Genomic DNA, 25715 nt, shown 5'->3' with positions numbered 1-25715 from the left:
CAGGCTGTTCTAGACGCACGTATCGTACATCCCTAACAATGAAGATGCAGCAAAGAATCCGAGTTTCACTGATTCTGGAAACAGAATAACGAAAAAAGAGGAGTGTGTATTAGTATCCTACCGATTAGTGTGGTAAGTGGCAGTCCTAGCTTCTACAATGTATAAGGTTTTCACATCAAACAGCGCTGATGTAGAACAAAGATAATTCTTAGAGGGTCTGTGCTTTGCAGCAGAGTTAGAGCTCCTCATTCCAAAAAGACTGATCAGGTAAATAGCCCTTGTTCAGGCTACAATGCTGAAGAAAAGAGTACAGTTTTTATTCAGATTTAAGTTTGTGCTTAATTTTTACTATTAAGTTCCTGCAGGCATCCCCCAATTCAGAGCATTATAGGTTGGTTCTTAGGAGCTTTTTTCCAGGACACACATTTCTTCTTAAGCACTGTGTAGATATATCATTTTGGTCTTACACTTCCCTCTCTGGATGGCTACAATCCCAAGAAAGGCTCAGCATCAAGAGGATGCTTCCAGCAGAGTTCAGCTATCAGTTTGATGCTAAAATAGGTGTTGACATTTAAAGACAAGATTTAAAACACTGTGAATCGGGCTAAGCCTCCTGGGAAAATCTTACATTTTAAAATTCCTTAAGGGAAACCAAACTCTTGAAAATCTGGTTTTGAATTCAGGACTGAGCTCATGAAGGAAACTTCAGCATCTGCAAAGTTCCAATGTGTTTGTAGTTACGTCACTGAATAAAATAAAAAAAAGACAAAACATGTCAATAATACATTGTACAACTGCACACCAAAGGAAGTTATGAGTATGGTCTAAAAAATAAAATGAACAAATAAACATACATCTTAGCAGCTGTATTTCCCCAGGTATTTCTGCAAGTTGTTTGCAAAGCCAATTAGTTCATTCATAGTACTTAAGCAGCTATTTCCATCTCTTGTTAAAAAGCACTTAAGCAGAAACTTAAGTTCCACTGACTCTACCTCCTATTCACTCATGCAAATTGGATTATGTTAAACTAAAAAACAAAGAAAAACAAGTCGTTACTACATTATTGTTAGTAGAAGCGTAGTGTTTTAAGAGGCATGCTCTGGGAAAAGGATTGTCTGATTTGACATCTTTGTCAAAAGATCTGAAGACAAAAAAGAGCTAATACAGTGAGCTGATACAACAGACAAGATACTTTTAGAGTACCCAAAGGAACTATCCCTCTAGAATGCTAGTGTCTTGTTTAAAGAAAAACTCATCTTCCTTGCACGGCCACCAAATTCAGTACATGTATGCCAAGAATAAAAATTGAATGTTTGGCAGATGAAGTTAACCAATAACAAATGCCTATGGTAGTACTGATGCTAAAGAATGGATTAATAAAATTATACACTGATAAATTCAGTAACTAAGTGTGTGAAGAATAGGACAGTGGGAAACATAGTGGAAAATTTAAATAATCCCAGGCATATTCCTATCTATTAGAGTAGCAAGCTTCAGATTTGTTTTTTCAGTTGTCGAATTTCAGTGGTTGAATATAAATCAAATGATTCTACAATTCTATAAAAATACGTGTTGACATTCCTTAAAAAAATGCAGGCATATGTCCAATTATTCGATATCCCTCATAACAAACTTACATTTTCAAAATAAAAGCAGTGGATATAAAATAAATTTTCTCATTACACAGTAAAAAGCCACTATTGGACAAATTGGAAACAATCATTTGACTTGTGCAATAAATATGTAGTGGCTTCTTTGTACAGTCATGACCATCAACCACCAGAAAAAACAAACAGAAAAAAGACCTCTGCCACGAACATCTTTGCTGAGAGTCAGTCACCAATGTAGCACTTGGTAACCAGCAAAAGATGCAGTCAGATCACAAATCTCAACATAACCAAAATAAGGCACTGTAAATGAAGGCGTTGCTGTAGGCAATGTAACTTCTTTCCAAGCCGGGTAAGTCCCACTAACACAGGCACTCACATGGCTTCAGTACGTGGTAGAAAAATGCCCAGTTGTTCACAGCCAGTAGTTGAAATTCCAGCAAATCCCAAATACGTGCTAAATTCCAACTTCAGAAACCTAGCTTCAGCTTTGAAATATACCCCAGTCATTGTCTACAGTGTCAGACAAATCACCAGATTCTGCAAGTTGATGCTGAATTCAGGTGAGGAGATGATGTAGTTGCTCAGTTACTGTAAGTACCATTTTTGAGCCATGGTATTTCACTTTCTCATATATAAAAAGAGGATTAAACAATACTTCCTCTCATTTCTAACTTATCTTCTTTTGCTTAGTCAGCTGCTGTAATTTGGAGTAAAAAAATGTCTTACATAAGACTTACAAACACCACCAATCTTGGGTTTCTATCATAAGATTTAAAATGATACATTATGTATGAACTTATATGTTTATCCTGTGTTTTGATTGGATCAGATGGAGTTGACATGTATTTGCTTAATTCACTTAAATTGCAACTCTAGCTTGAAAAATGATGCAATGATTTTTTTCCCTTTTCACTGACAGCTGGCAGACAAATCTTGAGAGCAACTGAGTAGAATTTAGGTCTAAAAGAGGAATTCAGGAACTGTGTGGTGGTTCTAAACAGCAATCTGGATAAGAAAGATTCCGACAGAAGCCAATGCTAACTTTTTTTAAAGAACATACAGTCTTGCTGCAGTATCAAAAAGATTTAAAGAATGTAGAATTAATTCTCTCCTGACAGTCACAGAATTGAAGAGACAATCCACGGGAATGGTTTCTACACAAACCATGCTGCTGCTGATGGCTATGTTTTCTTGTTCATTCAGCTTCCCTTGTTTATTGGTTCCAAAGTTTCCCGGTTCTTTTGGTATTTTCATAGTTGTCAGAGTTCTCTAAGCTGAAAACATTACATTGCAGCCACTCAAAAAGAAGTGCAGAAAAAATCTTGGAATACTTGAGTCTTGACATCTTTCCCCAACTTCACGAATAAATGGCAGAGCAGGAAATGGAATTAGTTCTGTCTTGTAATGCTTCTTCCATTTTGAAGGAGTTATTAGCAGGAAAGACGTGGAGAAATTCAGGGGGGTAGGGGAATAGGGTTTTTTAATACCTGACTGAACCAAGTGAAGTTGTGTTGGACAGTGCAGCTGGTTCATCAGATTTTTACCAGGGGGTCTGCAATTTCAGCTTATTTTTATTACCTAGTCTTTATCCATCAGAGTTCATGTATAAAGTGCAAGAGTCCTTGAGGCTACTTGCTTTTCGGAACAAAGAACTACTGAAAAATTCCAAGCATATCTACCCTAACTAGGCTAGAGCAGATAGAGAATATGCTGTCTGGCCAAACACAGTATGACTGTCTGTCAGAATACCTCATGTCTTTAGCAGCAAAGTCACCTCTTTCACATTTAATGCCGAGAAAATCCCCAGACAGCTTTTTTTTTTTTTCCTTCGAATGCTGTTACTTCTCTGTTCACCACAATTCATACAGCATCCCCAAAGTTACTGTGCCAGTTTGTATCACCAGATTTGCTCGTTTTTATTGCTGCTGACAAAAGCTACAAAATAAAATACACATTGTTAGAAGGGAGTTTTCAGCAGGTTTGTATTTACCCTCTGCTTGAACTGGATTATATGTTCTTTCACGCAAGAAGGCTAAAGGTAAAACAAAAACTCTCACTTGTGTGCTTAAGAGAATATGCGCTAAATCAAACCATTTCTGTGAAATATGCCTGTGCTTCTTTGCCGAAAAATTTGGGCAAGTTTGGTTTTGTGTGAATTCAGTCAGACTGTCACCACAGACAATACAGTTCTGCTTTGCACATCTCAAATACCATTAAACCATAAATACTGGTAAGATGCTCAGAACCAGTACATGAGATGCTGATCAGTAAAGCAAAGCAAGTCATTTAAGTTACGGAGAGACTATCTGGGAACTGGTGCACTACCCTGCACCTACGCTGCTCCATCACCTTAGGGCAGATGACAGCTGCTGAAACAGCATGAATTGCTGCCAGATGTGGGAGGACAAACAGAAAAATTAAGAGATGCCCCAAGTCATTCTGCAATTTCTCAGGCAAAAAAACCCACACAGGTGGCTTTTATGTGTGACAGAGAATTCAAACCATACTGCAGACAATTCTGCTATCTTGAAAACAAGGTCAAACTCCACGTCTAAAAATTCAGTATCAACAGCAGATTGTCTCAAATATGGATAATGATTAGGTCCCCCAGCTTGGTTCTCACATCATACACTGAGAGCTGTGCTTCTGTTACGTTAACTTCATTCAGCATGTCTGTCACCTACCCTTGGTCCACGTTCCTGGTTTTTGGCTGAAGGCTTTGATAATTTGTTTTGAAAGTACAAAATCATAACACAATTTGTCTTTAAAAAGACATGAGAGTTCTGTTGGTCTGTGCAGAACTCATGTCGTTGGAGGGGTGATGATGAAGAGACTGAGAAATGATGTGAAAGTCTGGTATACACAATTGAAGACAGGAATTTTAAAAATTACATCAAGAGGAATACATCACTGAAGAAAGTTAAGTGGAGAAATTACCTGTGAAAATTGACACTCCAAAGTGTCACGTTTTCATGACGGAAACCATGGCAAACAGCAAAAATTTCCAGTTAGCACTCCACACAGCAATGCAGGGGAAAGCTGCCATGTATCTGTCTGGACCTTGCAAGAATAAAGGGTTTTCTGGGCTTGGCTTTGGTATGCAATATACTTGGGTGCATCAGATTTTTGTTTTGTGAATATTTCTGATTCTTTCTGCATGCACCACACAAGCACTTTAGCACTTTAAGTGCTGCAACTCTGACTGGAGTAATATTGTCTCTGCTGTTCGGAACTCTTAAACGATTCTGTGAACTCCTCTAGTTCTACACAGACGAAATTTTTAAATGAAAACGGAAGATACATCAATGGAAATCCAGATGTACAGCTGCCCCGATGCAGAGGCCACTGGGATGCCTAAGCACCATGCCTCACAGCTTTTTCAAGACCAATCTGATACCAAAAAGGGCACATTGTAGTAGGAACAACACATGAATGTGACCGTACTCTGCTGAAATAGCTATGCCAGTAATAACATGCTGGCAGAAAAGTTTCTAGTAAAACTTTGTAAGATAGATTTGCTGTACATGGTTTGTGAAAGTGTTTCGTGCATCCCTGCCAAAACTACAATAGATGCTTCAATGAAATGCAAAGAAATGTCAAGCTGGTTGACTACAATGAGATTTTGGGTTGATTTTGAACTCTGGCAGGAAACAGCATTAATACTGTTCTTCTACTGATTCAAAATCTGCATTCTCAGTCTTTGGGACTGTAAGGGTTTGCCACCTTATGTTTCATAAATTTAATATTTCAATAATTTATGGCAATCTCATATAGCAATTTTTATCTCTCTCTCTTTCTCTCCATAGTTACTTTTAGCTTTTGTAGTGCATAAGCATACAAAAGAGCTCATTAGCAAATACCGTGCAGGAAGATGAAAATATTTAGCAGAGGTAGCATGCACCAAACCACAGATTTTGATTTTTAGGGGGATTACAGACAAAGAATTACCAAAGTTATAGATATCACCACATTGCCAAGATGAATGGGTATTCCCTATGCTTGTATTAGAGAATTAATGGGACTAGACAATGGGTAAACGGGAATGTATATTCTCTCTCCCATGCTTCAAAGGAACAGAACAATATGATCCTCTTAGAGAATTCCTCAAATCAACATTCCTATGCTGTACCTTATCTGTGGTCAAAATGTGAATTTCATTTACCAACAGTCCTGCAGTCCAGTACCTGTCATCTTCTTGGAAGCGTTTATATTTAAAAAATGGAAATACTACAGTATGTTACACAAAATAAAACCTACTTCCCCTAGAAATGGAAACACTGCTCCCTATTGCTGTTTTATTTAATGTTTAGAAGTTAATTGCATTACGGTAGACAGTTCTACTTTATGCAGCTCTGTAACTGAAACGTAGAATAATCAGGATCACTAATAATTTTCTCAAGAGTTACCTGTCAGCACCCATAAGTCATCCTAAAACCAATTATGTCACTTCTGGCATACCTTCCAACACTTTGGTGCCTGCCAAAGTAAAAATCAATAAAAGATTATTATTATTCCATGGTTGATACTGGGTAAGCAGCTCCAGTGGTACTCCCTGTTGGGGGACTGCCATTAAAGCTTTTAGAACTGCATAATCTGAGTCTTATTAGGCTACTCTAGTGACCCTACCTCATAACACAAAAGTATTTTCAAACTTGTTAGTAACTCCAATTGATTAGTTACCATGAAACACTGTGCTGAATAACACTGATGAAACTTATTGAAAAATAGCACATACTTTTCTGAGTATGCATTTGATAACAATGGTGTTTCACTTGACTTCTGGTCTGATGGGAAAATCTATTCACTGCCACACAGGCACACATTTCTCCATTTTAATACCTGATAAATGTATTATAAAACACACTTGAAATTACAAGGTCTACAAATCTCACTTAAGATATCACTACATTTTGTACTACAACACGCTGCTGTAATGAACGCCTTGGTTCTTCACCACTAGGAAGCCTACATATTTCTCTTTCTTCTCTGAATCTTTCAGATCAGCCTGGGCCTTGCAGCAATCTACCCTAAATCGACCTTTACAGTGCCAAGCTCTGAGATAAATTGATCTAACAAGTGTTCTGACAAATTAGATCTTCTAAGCACTCAGATTACAGATCTCTTCCCTTAATAGCTGCACAATTCTCATTCATTTTACCTGCCACATTCGGCAATCTCCTCCTTTTCAAAGTGTTCATGAAATTAAGGTAACTACTGTCTTCAGAGAGCACAAGCCACCATTAGCTGATTATTTGTTCTTATACCGAATCCCATGTAAAAATTTATGTTGGAATTTTTCCGTTGTTACTTAGTATCAAGCCATTCACATAGAAAAAAATTAATTAAAGCCCTATTTCCCTCAGAGAGATGAAGGGCCTGAAATAATTTCTTGTCAAAACCAGCAAAAGCTTTTCCAACAGCTTCAGTGGCCATACATGCAAAGCACACTGCAAGTGATATGCAGTGGCAAATGAGTTTCATCAAACTGAATACTAAGCACACCTCTGCTACCAAGACTGAAAGACACTGGTTCTTTGTGTCCTTCCTGACTTGCATCGCACAATATTTGAGCACTGGGCTAAAAAATGGCAGGCTCATTGCTGGAAAATATGAAGTGATGCATACGAGAGAAAACAACCTATGAGTATACACAGACAATCAGGACGTATGTATTAAGCTCATATCACTGAAGAAAGAAATATTCAAGTCTTCATGAACAGTTAATAGATAACAGCAGTCAAAAAGACCAATAGAAAGTTGAAGATTATTGAGGAAGGATTAGAGAAGAAAATATCATAGAGAGTCTATACATCCACAGTGATTCAACATGTTGAATATGGTACATAGTTCTAATTACCATAAAGCAAAAGAGATGCCATAGAACTGCATAAGTACAGAGGTAACGTATTATTAGGCAGGACAGCTCAAACTGGTTACCACACTCAGACACGACACAGTTTAGAAAGGAAAGCAACTGTTATCAAGAAGTAAATACAGCATGTTTGTTTATTATTTCTCATTCCAAAGGCATAAAAAACCTAGTGAGATAAACAAGCAGCAAGTTTAAAGTAAGGTGGGAGCTGCGGGCATTAAATTGTGGGAAATGTTGCTATGGGATGTTATGGAAGTCAGAATGCAAATGAATTTAAAAAGGGCATAGATAACTACACATGTAACAGAGCTCGAAATTGGTGTAGAGGTGTGATTATGAGCCTAAGCAATACTGCACTGCCAGCTGACAGTAAGTGGGAAAGTATACCAGAGCAAGTATTGTGCTATGACTCCCTGATTTTACATATTTATTCCCCAAGAATCTACTACTTATTACTACCAGTGGTAGACTTTTGTACCAAATGGAGTTTTGTTCTTAAAATAGCGAGGCCATTCCTAATCCGGAGGCTATACGTCAACCAAGAAGTAACATAAACTTTTTCTGAAATCAATCAGCTTGGATAAGTTGGTTTGCCCATATCTAATACTCTGAACATGCAAAAAAGACCAAAACCAGGTCAAACCTTCCTCCACTATAAAACCATCGATAGATAAGAAATTTGGTAAAAGATATTACTTCTTAACACTTGCTTTTTTGAGGTATTTCCATTTTTTATCCAGAGATCTCAACTCTGTAACATCTTCACTAGCAGGTCTGAATGAACAAATCTCAATTTAGTAAAGCAAATATTCCTTTTACAAAAATCACCACCCAGCACCACTATGCCTTCTTGCATTGAATTCAACATTTTCTGTTTCCAAACCTCAGTTTATACCATAAAGTAAGTAGAGCTTCAAAAAATACATGCCGTGACTCAAAAATACCAATTATTGTTCATGTTCCAATAGGTGCAGAGTCATTCAGATCGGGTCTCAGCTGGTTGCTAAAGGAACTGAGACTGTCATTTTAAACACAAAGTCTTTCACGTAAGCAGGTGTAAAATACATGCTTCTACACATGGAAAATGGACTTTTTCAGTGCTATGAAACTTAACTATGTTTTGGCTTTTTAAGCAGATTTTTATTTGGCCATTAAGATTTACCAAAGGAAACAAAATACAACGTGTCCTGGTTTTGGCTTTCTAGTAGCTGATATGGTGTTATGTTTTGGATTTAATATGAGAACCATGTTGATAACACTCGATAAGTAGTGTTTCTACTAAGTCAAGGATTTTTCAGCTTCTCATGCCCAGCCAGCAAGAAGGCTGGAGGGGCACAAGGAGTTGGGAGGGGACACAGCCGGGACAGCTGACCCCAACTGACTCAAGGGATATTCCAGACCATAGGACGTCATGCTCAGCATAGAAAGCTGGGGGAAGAAGAAGGAAGAGGGGATGTTTGGAGTGATGGTGTTTTATCTTCCCAAGTAACCGTTATGCGTGCTGGAGCCCTGCTTCCCTGGAGATGGCTGAACACTTGCCTGCCCATGGGAAGTAATGAATGAATTCCTTGTTTCGCTTTGCTTGCGTGCACGGCTTTTGCTTTCCCTGTTAAACTGTCTTTATCTCAACCTACCAGTTTTCTCACTTTTACTCTTCCAATTCTCTCCCCCATCCCATGGTGGGGGGACCAAGTGAGTGGCTTTGTAGTGCTTAGTCACCAGCTGGGGTTAAACCATGACATTAACTAAATAAATTACAGCTTTTCCTTTAAATCCCATATACAGGTGTTATTTTTACTTTAAAGACTTTGGTAAGAAGTCTCAATAACTCAAACTGTAAGGTTTCTGAGGTGTTCAGAGAATTGCATCAGAATTTTGGTAGTCTCATGAATATAACTTGCTTTTGCAACTTAAAAGTCCAAATAAAAAGTGGTTTTCCTTTTAGCTTGCTTAGAAAAGTCAACAAAACTCTGTTTTCAAAGATACAAGATGAAATGGTATTTCAGGATATATAATGTTTCTGGGGTTTTATCCACTTCTCTCTTTCACTCAAATAAAAACGTATCTTATTATTAACTATACTAGCTCAAAGACAACCACCAGGCATATAGAGTAACTGATAAATGCTAAAAAATATTTTGTATCGTGCATCATTCATGTGCACAGTATAACATGTAGAATTCTGCTAGCACTCATACACTGACCATGGATAACTGATCAACCACGGAATGGTGTAGAATAGGTATTGTTTAAAAGATTTGTATCTCCATGTGACTTGAATTTCCTTTCTTGTAGTAATTATAGATGTTTTCGTAAAAGCTAAACTGATACGTGTTTCTTCTTCTCAAAGAAATAAAACTTCATTAAGCTTTTTCCCCCTTAAAGGGCTCACATTGAGAATCAATATGTGTGCAGTGCAGAGAGGACACATTTAGAGTTCTGATAATGGAGATAGGAAAAAACACCACCACCAGAGCCCCAGCAATCTTCCAGGTTGCCCAAAGCATGGAAACCAGTGTCAGTTTAAAAAAGAAAATTTCTAAAAAAAAAGGATGACTCTTTAGAATTCAGACTACATATGCAGCAGCTTGTCTGCACTAACATGGAGCCACTAGAATCAAATGTATGGCTGAAAAAAGATCTTACGAAGGGAAAGGTGATACGACATCACCTCAGCATGAAGCTGGACAAATGTTACCACACAAAGCAAATATTAAGTCCTTATATAAAATACTGCATACATTTCTGGACATTCACCCAAAGAAAATGCTTTCAGATTGGAACAGATGACAAACACTAGGGTAAAGGAGGGGCAAAGGAAATCCCATCTTGCAGGAGAAGGGAAAGACAATGGCTGGCTTAGTTACTCTGAGGAAAAGTCTGAGGGGGGGAATGGAGGGAACCAAGAGGTAACAACTCCATTATCTAACTATAAAAAAGAGTAAACAATAGATGAAATTTAGAAAACTAAAATAAATTTAAAAAAAGCTAAAAATGACAAAATAACCTGCTGAGGATCTCACTCTACTGCTGCATATACTATTCATCTTTATAGAAGCATCCTGGGCTACACAGTCTGAAAAGCAAAATGGAAATATAGTCATATCCTAGTGCAATCTTCATCAAGTTTTATCAAAAGAAATTGTAATGCTCAATGAACCTACTTAAAATAGTTTCTAACAATTTAAACAGGATCAAAATGCTTCAAGTCAACTAATAAATTTTCTTCTGTTAGTCAATATTATAGAGCAAATACCAAAGTAGAGATTATTCAGATTACACATGGCCCATCACACACTAAATAGTAAATCACAAATTAATTACACAGTAAATAATCACATACCTACTTCCCTCAGTCTTTGGGAAGAAATTTGGTGAATCTTTTCAATTAGTTTGGCATCAAGGATGGCTTAAAAACCACCAATTCCATTAAAAGGGCTTCACAGAAGACTCTCGTCCTGTGACTGTTCCTTAACTGTCAGACTCTGCCAAGCTTCAAAACCATGTCTAGGAATATGTGCTTCTTTTTTAAACAAACAAACAAACAAAAAACCCCCAACAAGCAAGCAAACAAACAGACAGACAAACCCCTAGGAACCCCAAGATCAGTCACTGTCTATTTTGCCAAAGATGCTGATCTGCCCACATGCTAAATCTGCACATTGCTGATCTTTGTGAATATATTTTTGTTGTTGCCAAAAGAAATGTTTCAACAGCAGCTGCTTTTCCAAAAGAAGCAGCTCTGAATAAACAAAGAAATCTGTTTGTGATGTCCACATAGCTCTGGTTTATAAGAAATCAAATTATAAGAAGTGTACGAATCCATTAAGTTGGACTCATTTGTAGTCATGTCTCTTTGTAGAGAACAGGGCTTGCTGAGTGGACAGAGTGAAGAAAGAGCACTTTAGAGCAAGGAGTAATTTTGATTGTATTAATAAATAAGATGGAGGGAGTATTATATTGGAGCGACAAGAGGGGAGTCAGAACACATTAACTTTGGGAGCGTCTCCTCTGTAGAGCACTCTCCAGAATCATGGGATGGCCACCCCTTCCTCCCATGTGAGCATCACTGTGACAGCTCGTAAAACCAAGTATCTGTGCATGTGAAGGTGCCCTGAGAGACCCTATTCACTGACAAAATTGACAGCAACAAACTCGCCACTTCTTGCCATCTAGCGAGTCTCAATGCCTGGCACTCATGCCAGTAAGTTCAATGTGAACCACGCAAAATACAACTGAATCACACAAAATGAAGCATTTGCACATAAAAGTGTTTTGATCACATAAGTTGACCAATGTAACAGTAAAGAATATTCCAAAAGTGAATCTCAGTAAAAAACCACTCCATTTTAACCACATACAAAGTATTCACAGAAGAAAACAGATTATCTTTCAAAATTATTAACAAATTCAAATTTGGCCCTGTGATGGAAAGTATGTATAGATGACATCCCCTTTTCTGTTACCTTTGCAATGGTCTCGTGCAGGCTGAAGGAGGGATCCCGCTCTTCAGTTTTTGTTGTATGTGCAGGAAAAAGAGCTTCGGAGAGAAAGCTAGAATTCTGTGAGAAAGAAATAAGAAGCCTTTTAGGATTCCACATTGATTTCCTCCTTCAAATGCTTATTGGATTTTGTTCAGAGGTTGAAAAATCCTTCAAATTGTTCTTAAGTTTTGTCAGTTATTAAACTTATTTCATTGATCTAATTAACTGATTCCAAGTCCCTGAAAGAGGCAAACCCCCCTAAATCTTATGACTTTATTTCTGGAATGGAAGCTGTCTTCGTAATTACACTTCCCAAAGCAGCTAAAAATTTTGCCTAGAGGGAGAAAAAATATCCACACAGGTTTCTTTCCGAGCTGGGCAGCAATCAGAGATTTTATTAAGTACTTCATGATTTAGTCTTTGGAATAAATGTATACACAACAATCAAAGAATGTACTTTTATCTTCTGTAACCATCCTACTTCTGTATACAGTAATACCATCTACATAATATGGCTTTTTGGTCAATTCCCTAGAGTTATATCATTTAGGTTGACTACTCTTTTTAACACCAGGCAATCTTAATATATTGTTTGTACAAGATGTTTGCCTCTTCTTGTGCTGTGAGAAAGCAAGAAGTTAGGTTGCATATTTGCTGTCACAAGGAAACAACAAACTGATACCCAGGTGCGGACTGAAAAAAAGCAAAACAATACAAAACAAAACCCCGAGCCTCAAAGGTGCACAGATGCCTAAAACAGGAATTGTTTTAAAACTGTGTTCCTGAACCTGGTATAATAACCCAGAAACTAACCTGAAAAGAAAAATCTTTCTCTACATCCCTGTAACTCCTGAGACATATATCCTAAAATTATCCTTGCTTTTGTGGAGTGCCTCTAGTTTTGCTTTTAGGCATGACCTGAACTGCCCCTCTGGGAAATGCTAGGAACCTAGTGCCTATCTAATCCCTGCCTGGTATAAAAATAGGTGTAGAGGGCACCTTGATGGACTGAGATGCTCGATTTGGTAACCCTACTTTGAATACACTCACTCTTCACCAACAGCAATGAGTTCAGTATTAAAGCACAGAAACTATAGCCAAAGTTATTTCAGAGATCAGCAGAAAGGTGTGACAAGTGCACGAGTATCATGCCATTCTAAAATGTATCAGCTATGAGCAGTTCTTTTAAACATATTCTTCAAAGTGAACTCTGAAGCACAAATAACTAGAGATGCATCCACTACATTTATCTACATCCTGGAGAGGAACAAAACTTTGCCTCAAGCCCTCTGCCAAAGTCCAGTTAGCTCTAGGCAACTAAGTTCAGCATCATAATATTTTCTATCTCCTTTTGGAAGGCCTAAATCTTTCCTTGTCCGTGAATCTTATTCTGGGTTTTGATTTTAATTTTGGACGCCAGCACCTAAATATATTATTGTGTTTAGCTAGAATATCCTGAGTTCCTTTATCGTATTTCATATTTAGCATACAATGCACTGTGTGCCACATAGAATCACATACAGGCTTACCAGAGGGATTGATTGGGGACTGCAGAGGGACTACAAGCCTCTCATTAACATGCTTCCTTGTAGCATGTCTTTGCATCTGAGTGCTGGGAAACTAGTCTTGTCCTTTGTTCGACAGCCCTGGCAGAATTTCTAGGGAAGTATCCAGTTTCAGATTAAGTTAGGCTAGTCCTAGAACTAACATTTTGCATGCATCTTTTAACGCCACTGTTTTTTTTCTGGAGAGAGAGAGAGTAAAAAGAATATAAGAAAACGTATCTATTAAGAAAGGTTAAGCAGAGGAATGCAACTCATGAAATGAATATATTTTGCCAGATTCATAATCACAACATTTTATATATGCTAGTTCTGGAGCTTTACATAGGACCCGATAAGAGGTACCCCAATTCTGAGTGCAATTTTTATGTTCTATGAATTTATGTATAAAAGAGTACTAGCAGCAATAAGAAGCTGACAATATCCCTGGCTCAGAAATGCCTAAATTATCATGATATTATACTATGATTACATCTCTATGAAAATAATTTTGAAAAATGTCTAGTCTTTTCAGATTGAATTCCAAATAAAATTCACAGAAGCCCATGGTCCTGTATTTAAGATGAATAATTCTTCTGGTTTAGATTATTTCCCAGACTGTAAGGCAATATTGACAACGTTCTGGAAGCATGCCCTTTTCAAATACCAGCTTCCCATATCTTCAGTTTACTCCTCTTGATATATACTGATCTTCAATAGCTTCTGTCCTTGTACTCCAAAAAAGACTCATACTCTGTACTTACAAGAAGTGAAGGACCTTCTTAGGGGCATTAAACTTAGTAATGATGCCCACCACATTCTTCAACAGCCATAACGTTATATGCATTCAGAGGTTGCATGCTGAGCAGTGGCCAAATAAAGCTTTGGTTAAAAAATATTAAAACTGATCTGAGCTTTAATAGGATTGATTTGTAAGGTTGGCACTCCACTACCTTTTCACTTGCTAAAAACACTCTGTAGGGTTTATTGTTTAAACATCAGGAAGGGAGCAAATGAGAGAGACAAACAATTTAGGTGCTTTGTTCTGGCTTGTACCACCTCTTCTTATGTGACTGAGCTTTGCTCTTTTGCATGCTGGGTTCTAAGCCGTACAAAGACTGAAGAAAAATGGTACTTTAGCTAAAAGAGCTGTTAACGTCAATTCAAAGTAGTTAAAAAGAAGCAGAGAAAAAACCCTACCTTCTCCCTCGAAATGAATAATATAAAGTAAGTATCTTACTGATGTACCCCTGGGGGATAAAATAGTGGTATCTGATACATGCCAGCCGTATCGGAATTATGTTTGCACTGCACAATGCAGTGTATCGCATGGATCCAAGAGCTAGTTCTTAATTGGGCACAGCACTGTTAGCTCTCTTCCCGAACAAGCGCGGGACACAAATGCATTGTATCAGTGATGTGATACACCAATATGCTCTGCTCAAAACTACTCAACTTAGGCATAGTTCCCTACAGATGACATGTCATCAACAGCGTGACATGTCTCATAGACATATTCAAGAAAACTCAGTGAAAGGTATGTCTCAAAAATCTACATTACATTGCCGGTAAGTTTGCTTGTTCATTTTTTTCGACAAATTAGTGCCTCCATGATCAATATTCTACCAGTATTTCCATACATTTCTAGAAGATTATTTCTGGTAGTAAGCTCCCACCAATTTCTTAAAAAAAAAAAATATATATATAATTAGCACCAAATTGTACAAATTTTTGTGTTCAGTGATGCATCTGTGTGTTGTACAATTTGTCACAGATTTATCAGCATAATAAATGAAGTCATTCTTCCCTTCAGAAAACTACTTTTTTGTTGTTTTTTTAGATCTCAGGGAGAAGATGCACAAAGTCATTTATTATAAAGATAAAATACATACTTCAAGATTAATTCACGACACCTATTCATCTTTGTTTTAAGTTTGCACACTAGTTTACAGAGCCATGTTATTTGACTGGGGGGAGGTTGAGGAACACTGTCATTCTGCTACGGTGGTGCTAATGCTGTTCATCATCATTCACATAACTGCAATCAATAACTTTAAAAGAATTACATTATTTATATTCATTCTTGAGTACCTTACTGAGAGTCAGTGAAGGGAATGATTACTGAATTAGCTTTGCTACACAAGATCAGATTATCGCTCCATCTAGACAAATATTCTTTCTCTGGAATCTAAAAATTGATGGATCAGATGCCTGTAAAGCAGGGAAACACCGCTTAACTGGCTTGTATCCCACCCGACTCTAGACACACACCTGCAGAGAACAGGTTAGGATTCTAGTTGTCCTACGCTCATCTCGCATTCAATGGCAAGAGATACACACACTGCAAGTATACTTTCATACCCATTCTCTTAATTTAAGTGCCTTCACGGAGCAGAAGGTCTTGCTCCTCTCACACAACTTAAATGTAAAGAAATACTGGGTCGTAAGCGTTTGAATTACACAAGTGAGTGGTGTGACTGAACCCCAAGTCAGCTAGAGCTCTGATGTGGATCAGTCCTGGTATCTGCCTGGAGGCAAACACCTGAAAAGACAAACTTTAGTTTTCTTTAAAACTAGGTTTTATGAGAACTGAATCTAGGACAACAGCCTTTATTAAAAAGCAAAACTACAACAAAATAAAAACCACTCTGGAAATAACTTTTGCTTGTTGTTTCTGTGCACAAGGAGTCATTATATTTAGGTTCTTCAAACTCAGCACAGCCCCTGCTAGGATCCCCAGGAAACCAGGTTGTTGGGGTTTTTTACCCATCTTGTGGTCAGACTATGAATATGCTCCCTGCTCTTCTCATCAGTCCCTTCTGTATTGAAAGGTTTGGGGTTCTTTTTGGATTTTATTACTGTTCCCCTCTGACACCAGCCCGGTTGCTCTCTTTTTTGTTTGCCACACCTATGCTCTGGAAAACTCTCCCAGATGAGTATGTTCCTCGTCTGAAAGCCACTGAGCAATCAAACCCTCCTTCCAAAGGCTTCCTCCAACCCAGTCGAGACCACAGCAGCTGGGCAAGGTAAACAGGTAGCCTTTGGTACCGCCTCAGCCGCGGCCTTTTAAAGGAACACAACATAAGTAAGCAACAATCAGCATCTAAATCAAACCACATTTTGTCATCAGAAGTAGCAAGTCATTTTGTTCATCATGGGATCAAGACCCTGCTTGCTAAGATCTTGAAAAGGGGTCATTCAGAATCACTGCTTTAAGCAGGCGTGAGTATTTTTGCGTGACTAAATTTTCTGCCTAGAAAACAAAGCCCTTTCTATGGAGTGCACATGAAATATATAAAATTACTACAATTTTATATATTTGTACAGATTTATAGATAACATTTATTATTGTGTACAGACAGATAATACTTGCAAATAGTTAATCCAAGATTACTATCTGAAATAACTTGCTGACATCTGAAATACCTTGCTCTGCACTTATAAAGGGAAATGTTTAAAACAGTTGTTCCCCTTTTTTTTTTTTTTCATAAAAGACACGTCCATAAAGAACTACTAGAAAGCCAAACATATTCTGTTTCTGTTGCCTTTTATTGTCTTTCAAGCACTATGCTCATCAGAGAAAGCTGCGTTAACTTTCCAAGTAGCAGAAGCCCACTCTTTATCCCAGGGAGCACATGGCAGAGCTATGAGTCTAGATGATGTTGCGAGAGTACCTCTCAGCATTTAACAGCAAGAGCAACACTTTCCAACAGCAAGAAAGTGAATCAGACTCCTCATTTATTCTTTCAGCAAGCTCACCATAACAAGCCAGTGGGGTTTTTTTAACAGCAATATGCTAAGCAAATTTCTAGTAAACACGCACTACGAAAAAGACATGCTAATCCAAAGAGCACTAAAAGCAATTATGTTATTCCTTCACGTTTTTTACCCACAGTAGGAGTTACAGCTACAGTTGCTGTCCTCAAACTCTCCCACAATCACTTCCTAAACAAAATTCATCTGCCTTCACTTCTAGTCAGGCACTAGTATCACCCCCACTCTGCACAATGTGCAGATTGTTCTACGTATTGTGCAGCTGAATGCTCTCAACATCGTATCAATTTATGGAAAAACTTTTCAAGGTCAGACTGCTGTTGAGACACCCTAAAATTTAGGAGGCTTAGCTTCCAGTCATGCCTTTGATAATGTCCTTCTTACCTTTTGTAAATTGTCCTTTAGGTACACAGCTAGCCAAATAGATTAAGAACATTTGCTCTTCTGATATCAAGCTATGTTCTTATCATACAGCGTGTACAATTCAGAAAGGACCACGTCAATAATCCTTGAATTCCCAGTGTAATGATTTGGTTTCTCTATTAGCTCTTGAGAAGAGAAATGAACAGGCATAACATCTATTTGGAAGCGGGCTTCCAACCCCTCCCCCCACTTTGTTTCATCTTCCTTTTGGAATGATCAGTTAACCTGATCTTTTCAATACTCATTTAATGAAGCATTCTGTGAAATTAGAAAGACATTGATGTTCCACTTTTCAAATAATGGGTGACTTCTGATTAAACTTCGATTGAACATTCAACTTTCAATCTTAAAACAAATTGCCTCCTTTTCTTTTTAATTTGAACCCAATTTCCTGCTGCCCTTAGGTCTCATGACAGTAATTAATTGATTTATGAATCGATTAAATGGAGATCAAAAATGCAGGAAAAAAACCCTTAAAACCCCAAACTTGGCTTACTCTTGCTTATTTATGATGGGCACTTGCACTAAAATTAACTTCTGATTTACTAGACTCATTTTTCTAACTTATCTTATCCTTCCTCAACTAATTAAGTGAACAGAATGCTTCACCTTTTAAAGGTACTAAATTTGCCATCCCTTGTGTACTGTCTTATAGCATACCTTCAATTTTTATGCCAACTTTCAACCAATGCATTTTAAATCATGAATAAAATCCCACAGCACTTCTAGTGACTTAATGTAAAACAGAGTAAATACCAAGACATACTTTAGAGATCTGTTTTCCTGTCACTTACCAAAAAAAAAAAAAAAATCATATTTTTCCACATATTGTCTTAAGAGCTGGAAACAGTTCTGTGGTACATACAACAAACAATTTTCTTTACTAGACCACGACAATGCTGCATCCACAACAGAGAGTCCTGTTTTCTTGACCATTACTTTAGAAACAGTTAAATTACCAGTCAGAAAACTCAAATTATGCGCTTAATAATTCCTTAATATGCTCTCATTCCATACCTGAATAGATTTTTCTCGCCAGCTGAATATTCTCCAGCATTTGTAAAAAAAACATCCCTGTGTCCTTAACCTGGTGAATAATACACAAATACCTCCAGAATGTTTTTGTTTGTTTGTTTTTAAATAACATGCAGTGGAAGTTTGTCTACTCAGCAATAATGCTCAGTCTGGAAAAACACAGTCTTTAGCCTAAAGTTCTTTAATCAGTTTGACTTCACCCTTGTTAATATTTGTCTGTATTGTCCGTATTTGCACCAGCTTCGCCCTTCAGCACTTCACAATATTTGTGCCACCAATTTTGTACTGCACAAAAGTAAAAAACTCGTAGGAAGGTACAACAGAGAACAAGCAGCGAGAGCAAAAATCCTTCTGAAATTTGTACAGGTAGGCCAAACAGTATAAACATGCTAATCTAACACTGCTAAAGCCTGCAAAGCAAATACCCCAAAGAAGGATGAAAGCCAAGAGAAAGCTGTTTATTTTCTTCAAATAGACCAAAGAATAATGTCTAGCAGAGGAGAATTTAGGGGTATAAAGCTTCTGCTGCATCAGGACTGAGAATATAATCTGTTACCTGTCCATATATATATATATATATATATACACACACATATGCATGCTGTGTCTGTTCTATGAGCTATTAACCTGTTTCACCCTTTCTGCCTTTTTGTAATACAACAGCATGAAGAGTAGAATTGCAGCAACCTGAGGGACACACACAAACGTGCAGTGTCTGGTCACTAAAACGTAAAGCAAGTAGTAAGTGCTTACCTTCAGAATCAACCTGGGAAACAAGTTTAGTTGGGAGGCTGAATTCACCTGCAGAGCACACACTATAAAGTTATGCTAGTGCCCAAAACTATTACCCAGAAATCCAGAGGCTTACAATTCCATGAGGACTTGTCTGCATCTGTATTCAAAACCATTGCCAAAAATTTGTCATAGCATGAAGGAGAAAGCCTCATCAGAAGAAAAGATAAAGACAGAGTGGTGAGAAGAACAAAAATACCTCTGAAACCTGCACCGCAGGCTCTCACTAATTCCTTCTTCCATTTTACCCTAAGTCAAGCAATTGGCATATGGAGTCTTGGCAGCAAGCATACAATTGTATTCCTTTGTGAAACAGGTGTTTCACCTCAGCTAGGCTAAAAGACCATCTCTTCTCCACTTTCCTTTTTTCTCCTGGCAGGGTGTAAGAGACTGAAGCAGAGGTTAGCTGGAAGAAGGATCAAGAAAAGAGTTATGGAAAAGGGTATTTCATAGACTAAAATATAGCTTAACATCAGCTATCTGGAATACTTTTAGTTAGGGAGGGTGCTGCAGACTGAAGCAGATTTTTAAATATATTTACTGAAAAAGTGGATTATCTAGCATAGAACATACCGAAGCCAAAGTGTTGTTCTCTAATGCATAGGTTAAACTGAATCCATGGAATAACACCAGGCATTAATGTATGGCACAGATTTCTCACTAATAAAGGCCCTTAAAGCTGCAAATACATCGCAGAAGAGAGTGCACGCCTCTCCATCTTACTAGCAGGCTGACTCTTCCCCTTCTAGCAAATGCTCTTGGTATCTAATTAAATATTCTCCCCCCAAATCCACAAAGGATTATAAAGCCACATAAAAGTTGATTTCCACTGGTTATTACTTAAATGAAACTAAAGACATAATATGTGTGTGTTTTTAAATTATTTTTAGAAAGCAAAGCTTTGCAGTTGCCACAGCCTAACGTGTGCCAAAAATCTCATTCAAAGTGAGAATGACCCTACTTTGTGAAAATGGGCATGTCAGAAGGAGTTTCTGACAGGAGGGTTTTCTTTGGTATTTCTACCTGTTCAGTTTACCAAAGAACTTTTAGAAATGAAACAAAATGAAATCTATTTTCTGTTTTAATGTTCTGGTAAAGATGTGCACTGACCTTGTGATGTCACCAGATGCTGGACAAAATAAGCAAGGCCTGCCAAAGCAGACTAGAAAGACTAGCAGACAGAAAACAGAAGAGGCAGAATTGGAATCACTGCTGCACAATTTATTTTATTATTCAACTCAATTGTAGCCAGAAAAACTCAAGCCAACAGTCATCAGACAGGAAAAGAATATAAGCACTTTTCTCTCATCTCTTTTAATTTAATGCTTTCTTCCTTGCATTAGTAAGTGAATTGAAATAATCGCTCTAAAGCTATAAATTCACAGACCGCAGCACAAAGAAAGCAACTTCTAAGATATCAGGATACTTGCATAGCTTTATTCCTCTCTAGAGTTTTCCCTTGTCGCTTTTTAAACTGAAAGCAGAATCAGCAGTTTAAGTAGGAGGAAGCAGCCCAAGCCAGAAATCTGGAACCTCACAGAGGATCTTCCCAAAGTTTCAGAAGGTTATAAAACAGGAGGCTCAGTTCAGATTCACTACATGTACGAGAGAACACCTTTTCTTGGATGTCGTGTGAAGGGTGCAAGAACATTTTGTAACATTTTATGATCAATTGTGAGTATTCAAATTATGTGGAAATCATGCAGTGCCAGTAAGATCATCCTAACAATGTCCTGCTATAAGCCATGAATCCCAGTGACAATGTCTTTCATAATCGCAAATATCATAAAGCACGATGCTTTTATTTCCTGATTTGATGCCTTCGATTTCCAGGTTTTATTTTTAGTGCTTTAAAAACCTATTTAAGTTATTACACTGAATGAAGAATCTGATTTTTATCCACTGGACAGATATTGTGTAGGTGGGAGGCTCACAATTTTGCAGTAAGAATTAGAATTGGCTTTTGCTAAGAACAACAATAATGATTCAAAGACAACATTTATTTACTGAAAGCCTTATTAAACAGTTCTTTAATGGCCGTGATAAGATAGATCAAACATTGCAAATTTTACTTGAGAGAATGTATCATTGACTCAAATCACAGCTGTTTGATAAGCCAGTGATCTTGATTTTTTTTCCCCAAAGTATTAAAAGACAAAGCTGAGTGTCACACTACTAATATCTGCTGACAGCAAACAAGTTCTGATACTTATTCTAGATACTCTGCCAGAAGATTTTTTAGTTGGTCTGTTGAATTTAGCCACTCAGAACAACAATGGTAAAACATTATCTTGAATGCAACATGCCACTTATTCCTCCAGGGAGAACAGATAATTCAATGTCTTCTGTCCTCAGATAATACATGTTTTCAGTAACTAGATGCTTCAGCAGGCTATCAGACAGAAGCAATAATTGGTGTCTAAGCAAATTTCTCACATGTTTTCCCATATCCCGTTGACTCTGTTAACTTCTAGGCTATCTTTCTTCCACTGACTTTCAACAGCCCTCAATCAATACCAAGAAAATGAAGAGCCTATGAGAGAATCTGCAAGGACAGTTTACAGCAACAACATGTATTCCTGCAGGGTGAATGCTAAAGAAGCTGTGAATTTTTGTTACTGTACGGCAGGTTTATGTAAAGAATTTTCCCCTTCTGAATGCAGGGTGGAATGTTTGGGACATCAAAGCACTAGGATTTGTGAGACCAAACTGATTCTTTTTGAGCAAAGCAATGTATCCAACTGATGAGGACGTCACCAGTTTCACTAACATTAGTGGAATAACAAAGATGCTCTTCCATGAAATTAAGTAGCTAAATATTCATATTATTCAATACAACAACTCAAGCAATCAATTGAACATCAAATGTATTTTCTCTTGTAAAGCACTGAGTCATTAACCTTAACAATTTCAGCATGCTCTCACTACCAAAGTCAACTAAATCAGCGTCCAAGCGAACAGATGGACAATGTATTAACGTATTACTGGTGAGTACTACACTGAGTAACCCCTGAACGTACTGAGAAATTAAAAAGCACTGATTTATGCTAAAGATGGGCAGAAAAGGGAAAACATGTTGGTCAGAAGGAATATGGTATGAATAAACAAAAGCATAGCTATTATAAAGGCAGTATAGCCCATGAGTGAGAAAGGCAAGACACACAAGCAGCCATGGTTTGGACCTACCTTCACAAGTAGTCCCAAGACAATCTACTGGGGACTGTTTGAACTGTATTTTGTTGCACACTGGCAGTTCGTCACTTGTCCATGAAAAAAAATGAAACCTCTCTCTTCACCTGGACACATCTAACTCCCATTGCTACACCTTGTTGACCATAAAGTTCTACTACAAAGTTCATAAAATCTCCCACTAGCAAATGCAATAGCACCAAACTTTCTAGAGACAGTTTAGAAAAAGGAGACCCTGGGTTCCCAAGCAACCTGCCATTCCGAGGCTGAGACACGTTTGCTCCTTTGCAAGGGATTTCTGGTATTCTCTGATATTCTAAGCACACCAGTACTTTGATTCTTTCATACATGTGTGAAACATCTCCCATAGCTCCCCATGGACAGCTACCAGCTGTGTATTTCCTTAAAAAATTTAACATATACAAGGGAGAAAGGAGGAGTAAAACAGGGAAGGAGAGGAACCATGCAGAGTCATATTTTGAGATGGAAAAGCTACCGAATTGCGGATCACCACAGCAACACACTGCTGTTACGCAAACTCCCTCTTAGTCTAGATACAGAAGGGGAAATACAGCTTCTGTTTAGGGTAGGAATCTCCCTGGAATATCAGGGTCAAACCACTGGTGCTAATTCTCTTCTTAGGACATTCAAGCATATGGCATAGGCCTGGAAGTTCTGTTTTGAGCAGCTAAAGCTAAAGTAAGTATATCATGTCTTCATAGATGGTCTACCTTAATCCTTCAAAGAAAATGATGTCATGACGCTTTTAATTGACGTTCTTGATAAATATACTTGGATCTGATAAATTAATTGGTACTGGGTGACACTTAATCCAGGAGGACATAAATAATAACTGAAGAAAACCAGCATAAAATTTACCAGAAGAGCCTGGTCAGCTGTACATCATCCAAGTAGTCAGTCAGAAATCTCAGGAGAGTAACTAACTCTTTCCTGCCTGGAAAGGGACTGGAGGACATACTGGAAGTAAAGGAGAAAATTATCTGGATATGGAGTAACAGTGAGATTAATGATGTGATGCAAAATAGTGAGATAACTGCATTAGGAATATAGACATCTAAAACTTCAGAACATAAAAATTGATTGACTTTAAGCACTGTAACTGTTTGACCAGTGAACTACGTTAGTGATACAAAAATGGCTCTCAAATAAAGGATATCATAGATCAGTCAACTGATGTTTGCTTTATATATACACACACAGGTACAAGGTTGTGTTTGTGGAGTTAAATTTCTCACTTTACCCAAAGTTTGCTGACAAAACTATACCACAGACTTTGCTGCCTCCCATAATGACACCTTGATTATATATAAACATATGCCTATAAACATTATACATAAACATATGCATATAAAAATAAAGCATGTGCATATACATATAACCTATAGAAATAATCATTGACAAGAACTTTGCTAAGAGAGAACGTAAGAGAACATTGGTCAGAAATTTACAGTGACAGTTATCACAGTTTGTTCACAATACATCCAAGCTGCTTCACATTACAATAAATGTTACATTCCCAGATAAGTTGCAGCTCAGGCATTGTAGTTAGAAGACAGAGGTTGTGTCTGTCTGTCACTGGGGATTACCTGTCCTTGAGTTAGCAAATTGTTTACTGGTTATTTTCAGCTTTGTTGACATATACAGTCCTTTCTGTATCACAGATACAGAGACGGAGAACTGTTCTTTCAAAGAAACAGTAGCTTTTAATAAATTCTGGCAGCCAGAGAAATGGTAATAGGTCACTGGTAGGCAGAAATTAACTTCATTTTCATTGCTTGTTTTGCAAAATCTAAGAAACAGTGTGCTGGTAATGGACATAGCTATTCACGTGGTAATAAAGGCAGTAGCCATACACTACACTACTGAATTACCTATGCTGCAATGATCGATAAGGCAGTTGCAAATCTGAAAATATAAAAAAAGCCTCCAAATGCTTCCTACAAGTTCCACTTAAATTAAATTAAACTTCTTACAGAAGCTAATTACTTAGACACTTTCACTGAACTAAAATTAAATAATATAAACATCATGTCAAGGTCATAACTGGAACCAACTCAGTACAACAGTGAATCAATAATGATAGGGAACAGACTCTGTCCCAGTGTGCCCAAACCAGCTGACTGGATAGAGACCTTACCCTTTACACACGGCCAACACCCAGAACGTCCCCATGCCACCCTAATTTCTACGAATTTGTATGTTCAGTTCAAAACTTCACCTTGACACAAAGAACCCCAAGAAATGAAACAGCAGCTGAAGGTCCCCATAACACAGGATTAAAATGGTGCTCCTAATCGCTGACACCAGAACCCCACAACTTACAGACATTCAGTACCGTTCCCACACAGACAAAAATCGGTATAAACACCAGTTTCTCATTCACTTTTCAACAGACACAAGCCAGATGCGCTGAAGAGCACTCCATACTGCCTAAGCCCTCCCTCTACACTAACACAAGCACATGAAAGAGATAAAAGCAGCATGCAACATGGGAGTTATTTTTCGGTAAACTAGACCCTAAGTCCTCTCCATCAAGGACAGCTCCTCTGTTTCTTTTCTTGTAACAAAGAAAACTTGGAAAGCTTTTGATTTCTTTTGAAAGCAGTGCATGATGTGTCAGTCTAAGCATGTAAATACTGAAATCAAGAAACTGCAGTAAGTTTCCCCAAAGAGTGATAAAAAAGGAAGAAAAGAGGGCAGGACAGGGGGAAGGGAGGGAGCGGAGGCAGATGGTAAAAACAACTGAGAAGCCACATTCATCGAAGAGTTAAGATTTAGTAGCCTCTGTTTTACACCAGTGTGGGCGAAAATCACTTTTAAGGGCTCTAATGAAAGTTGAAAGTTACCTTCAAAAAGTTATGCATATTTCAACAGAAATAAAAATCATTATGCATTCTCTCTAAAGAGGATACAATCTCAAACTGTCAAAATTCTAAACTCTTCTACATATATTACATACAAATGCCTTCTATAA

The 25715-nt window shown here is 37.7% G+C and overlaps 1 protein-coding gene across 1 annotated transcript in view; it reads right to left on the bottom strand.

Moving 5' to 3' along the window:
• Window positions 1–25715, bottom strand: part of NAALADL2 (N-acetylated alpha-linked acidic dipeptidase-like 2) — a 285980-nt gene that overhangs the window by 56767 nt on the left and 203498 nt on the right. Inside the window, exon 10 of the mRNA XM_010572907.1 lies at window positions 11949–12044. Within this exon, the coding sequence (XP_010571209.1) occupies window positions 11949–12044 (96 nt within the window). The remainder of the gene's footprint in view (window positions 1–11948; window positions 12045–25715) is intronic.

This window comes from Haliaeetus leucocephalus, unplaced genomic scaffold (genome assembly GCF_000737465.1).
Source record: "Haliaeetus leucocephalus isolate CR32 unplaced genomic scaffold, Haliaeetus_leucocephalus-4.0 Scaffold362, whole genome shotgun sequence".
NCBI lineage: Eukaryota > Metazoa > Chordata > Aves > Accipitriformes > Accipitridae > Haliaeetus > Haliaeetus leucocephalus.
This window is presented reverse-complemented; position numbering and strand designations above follow the sequence as displayed.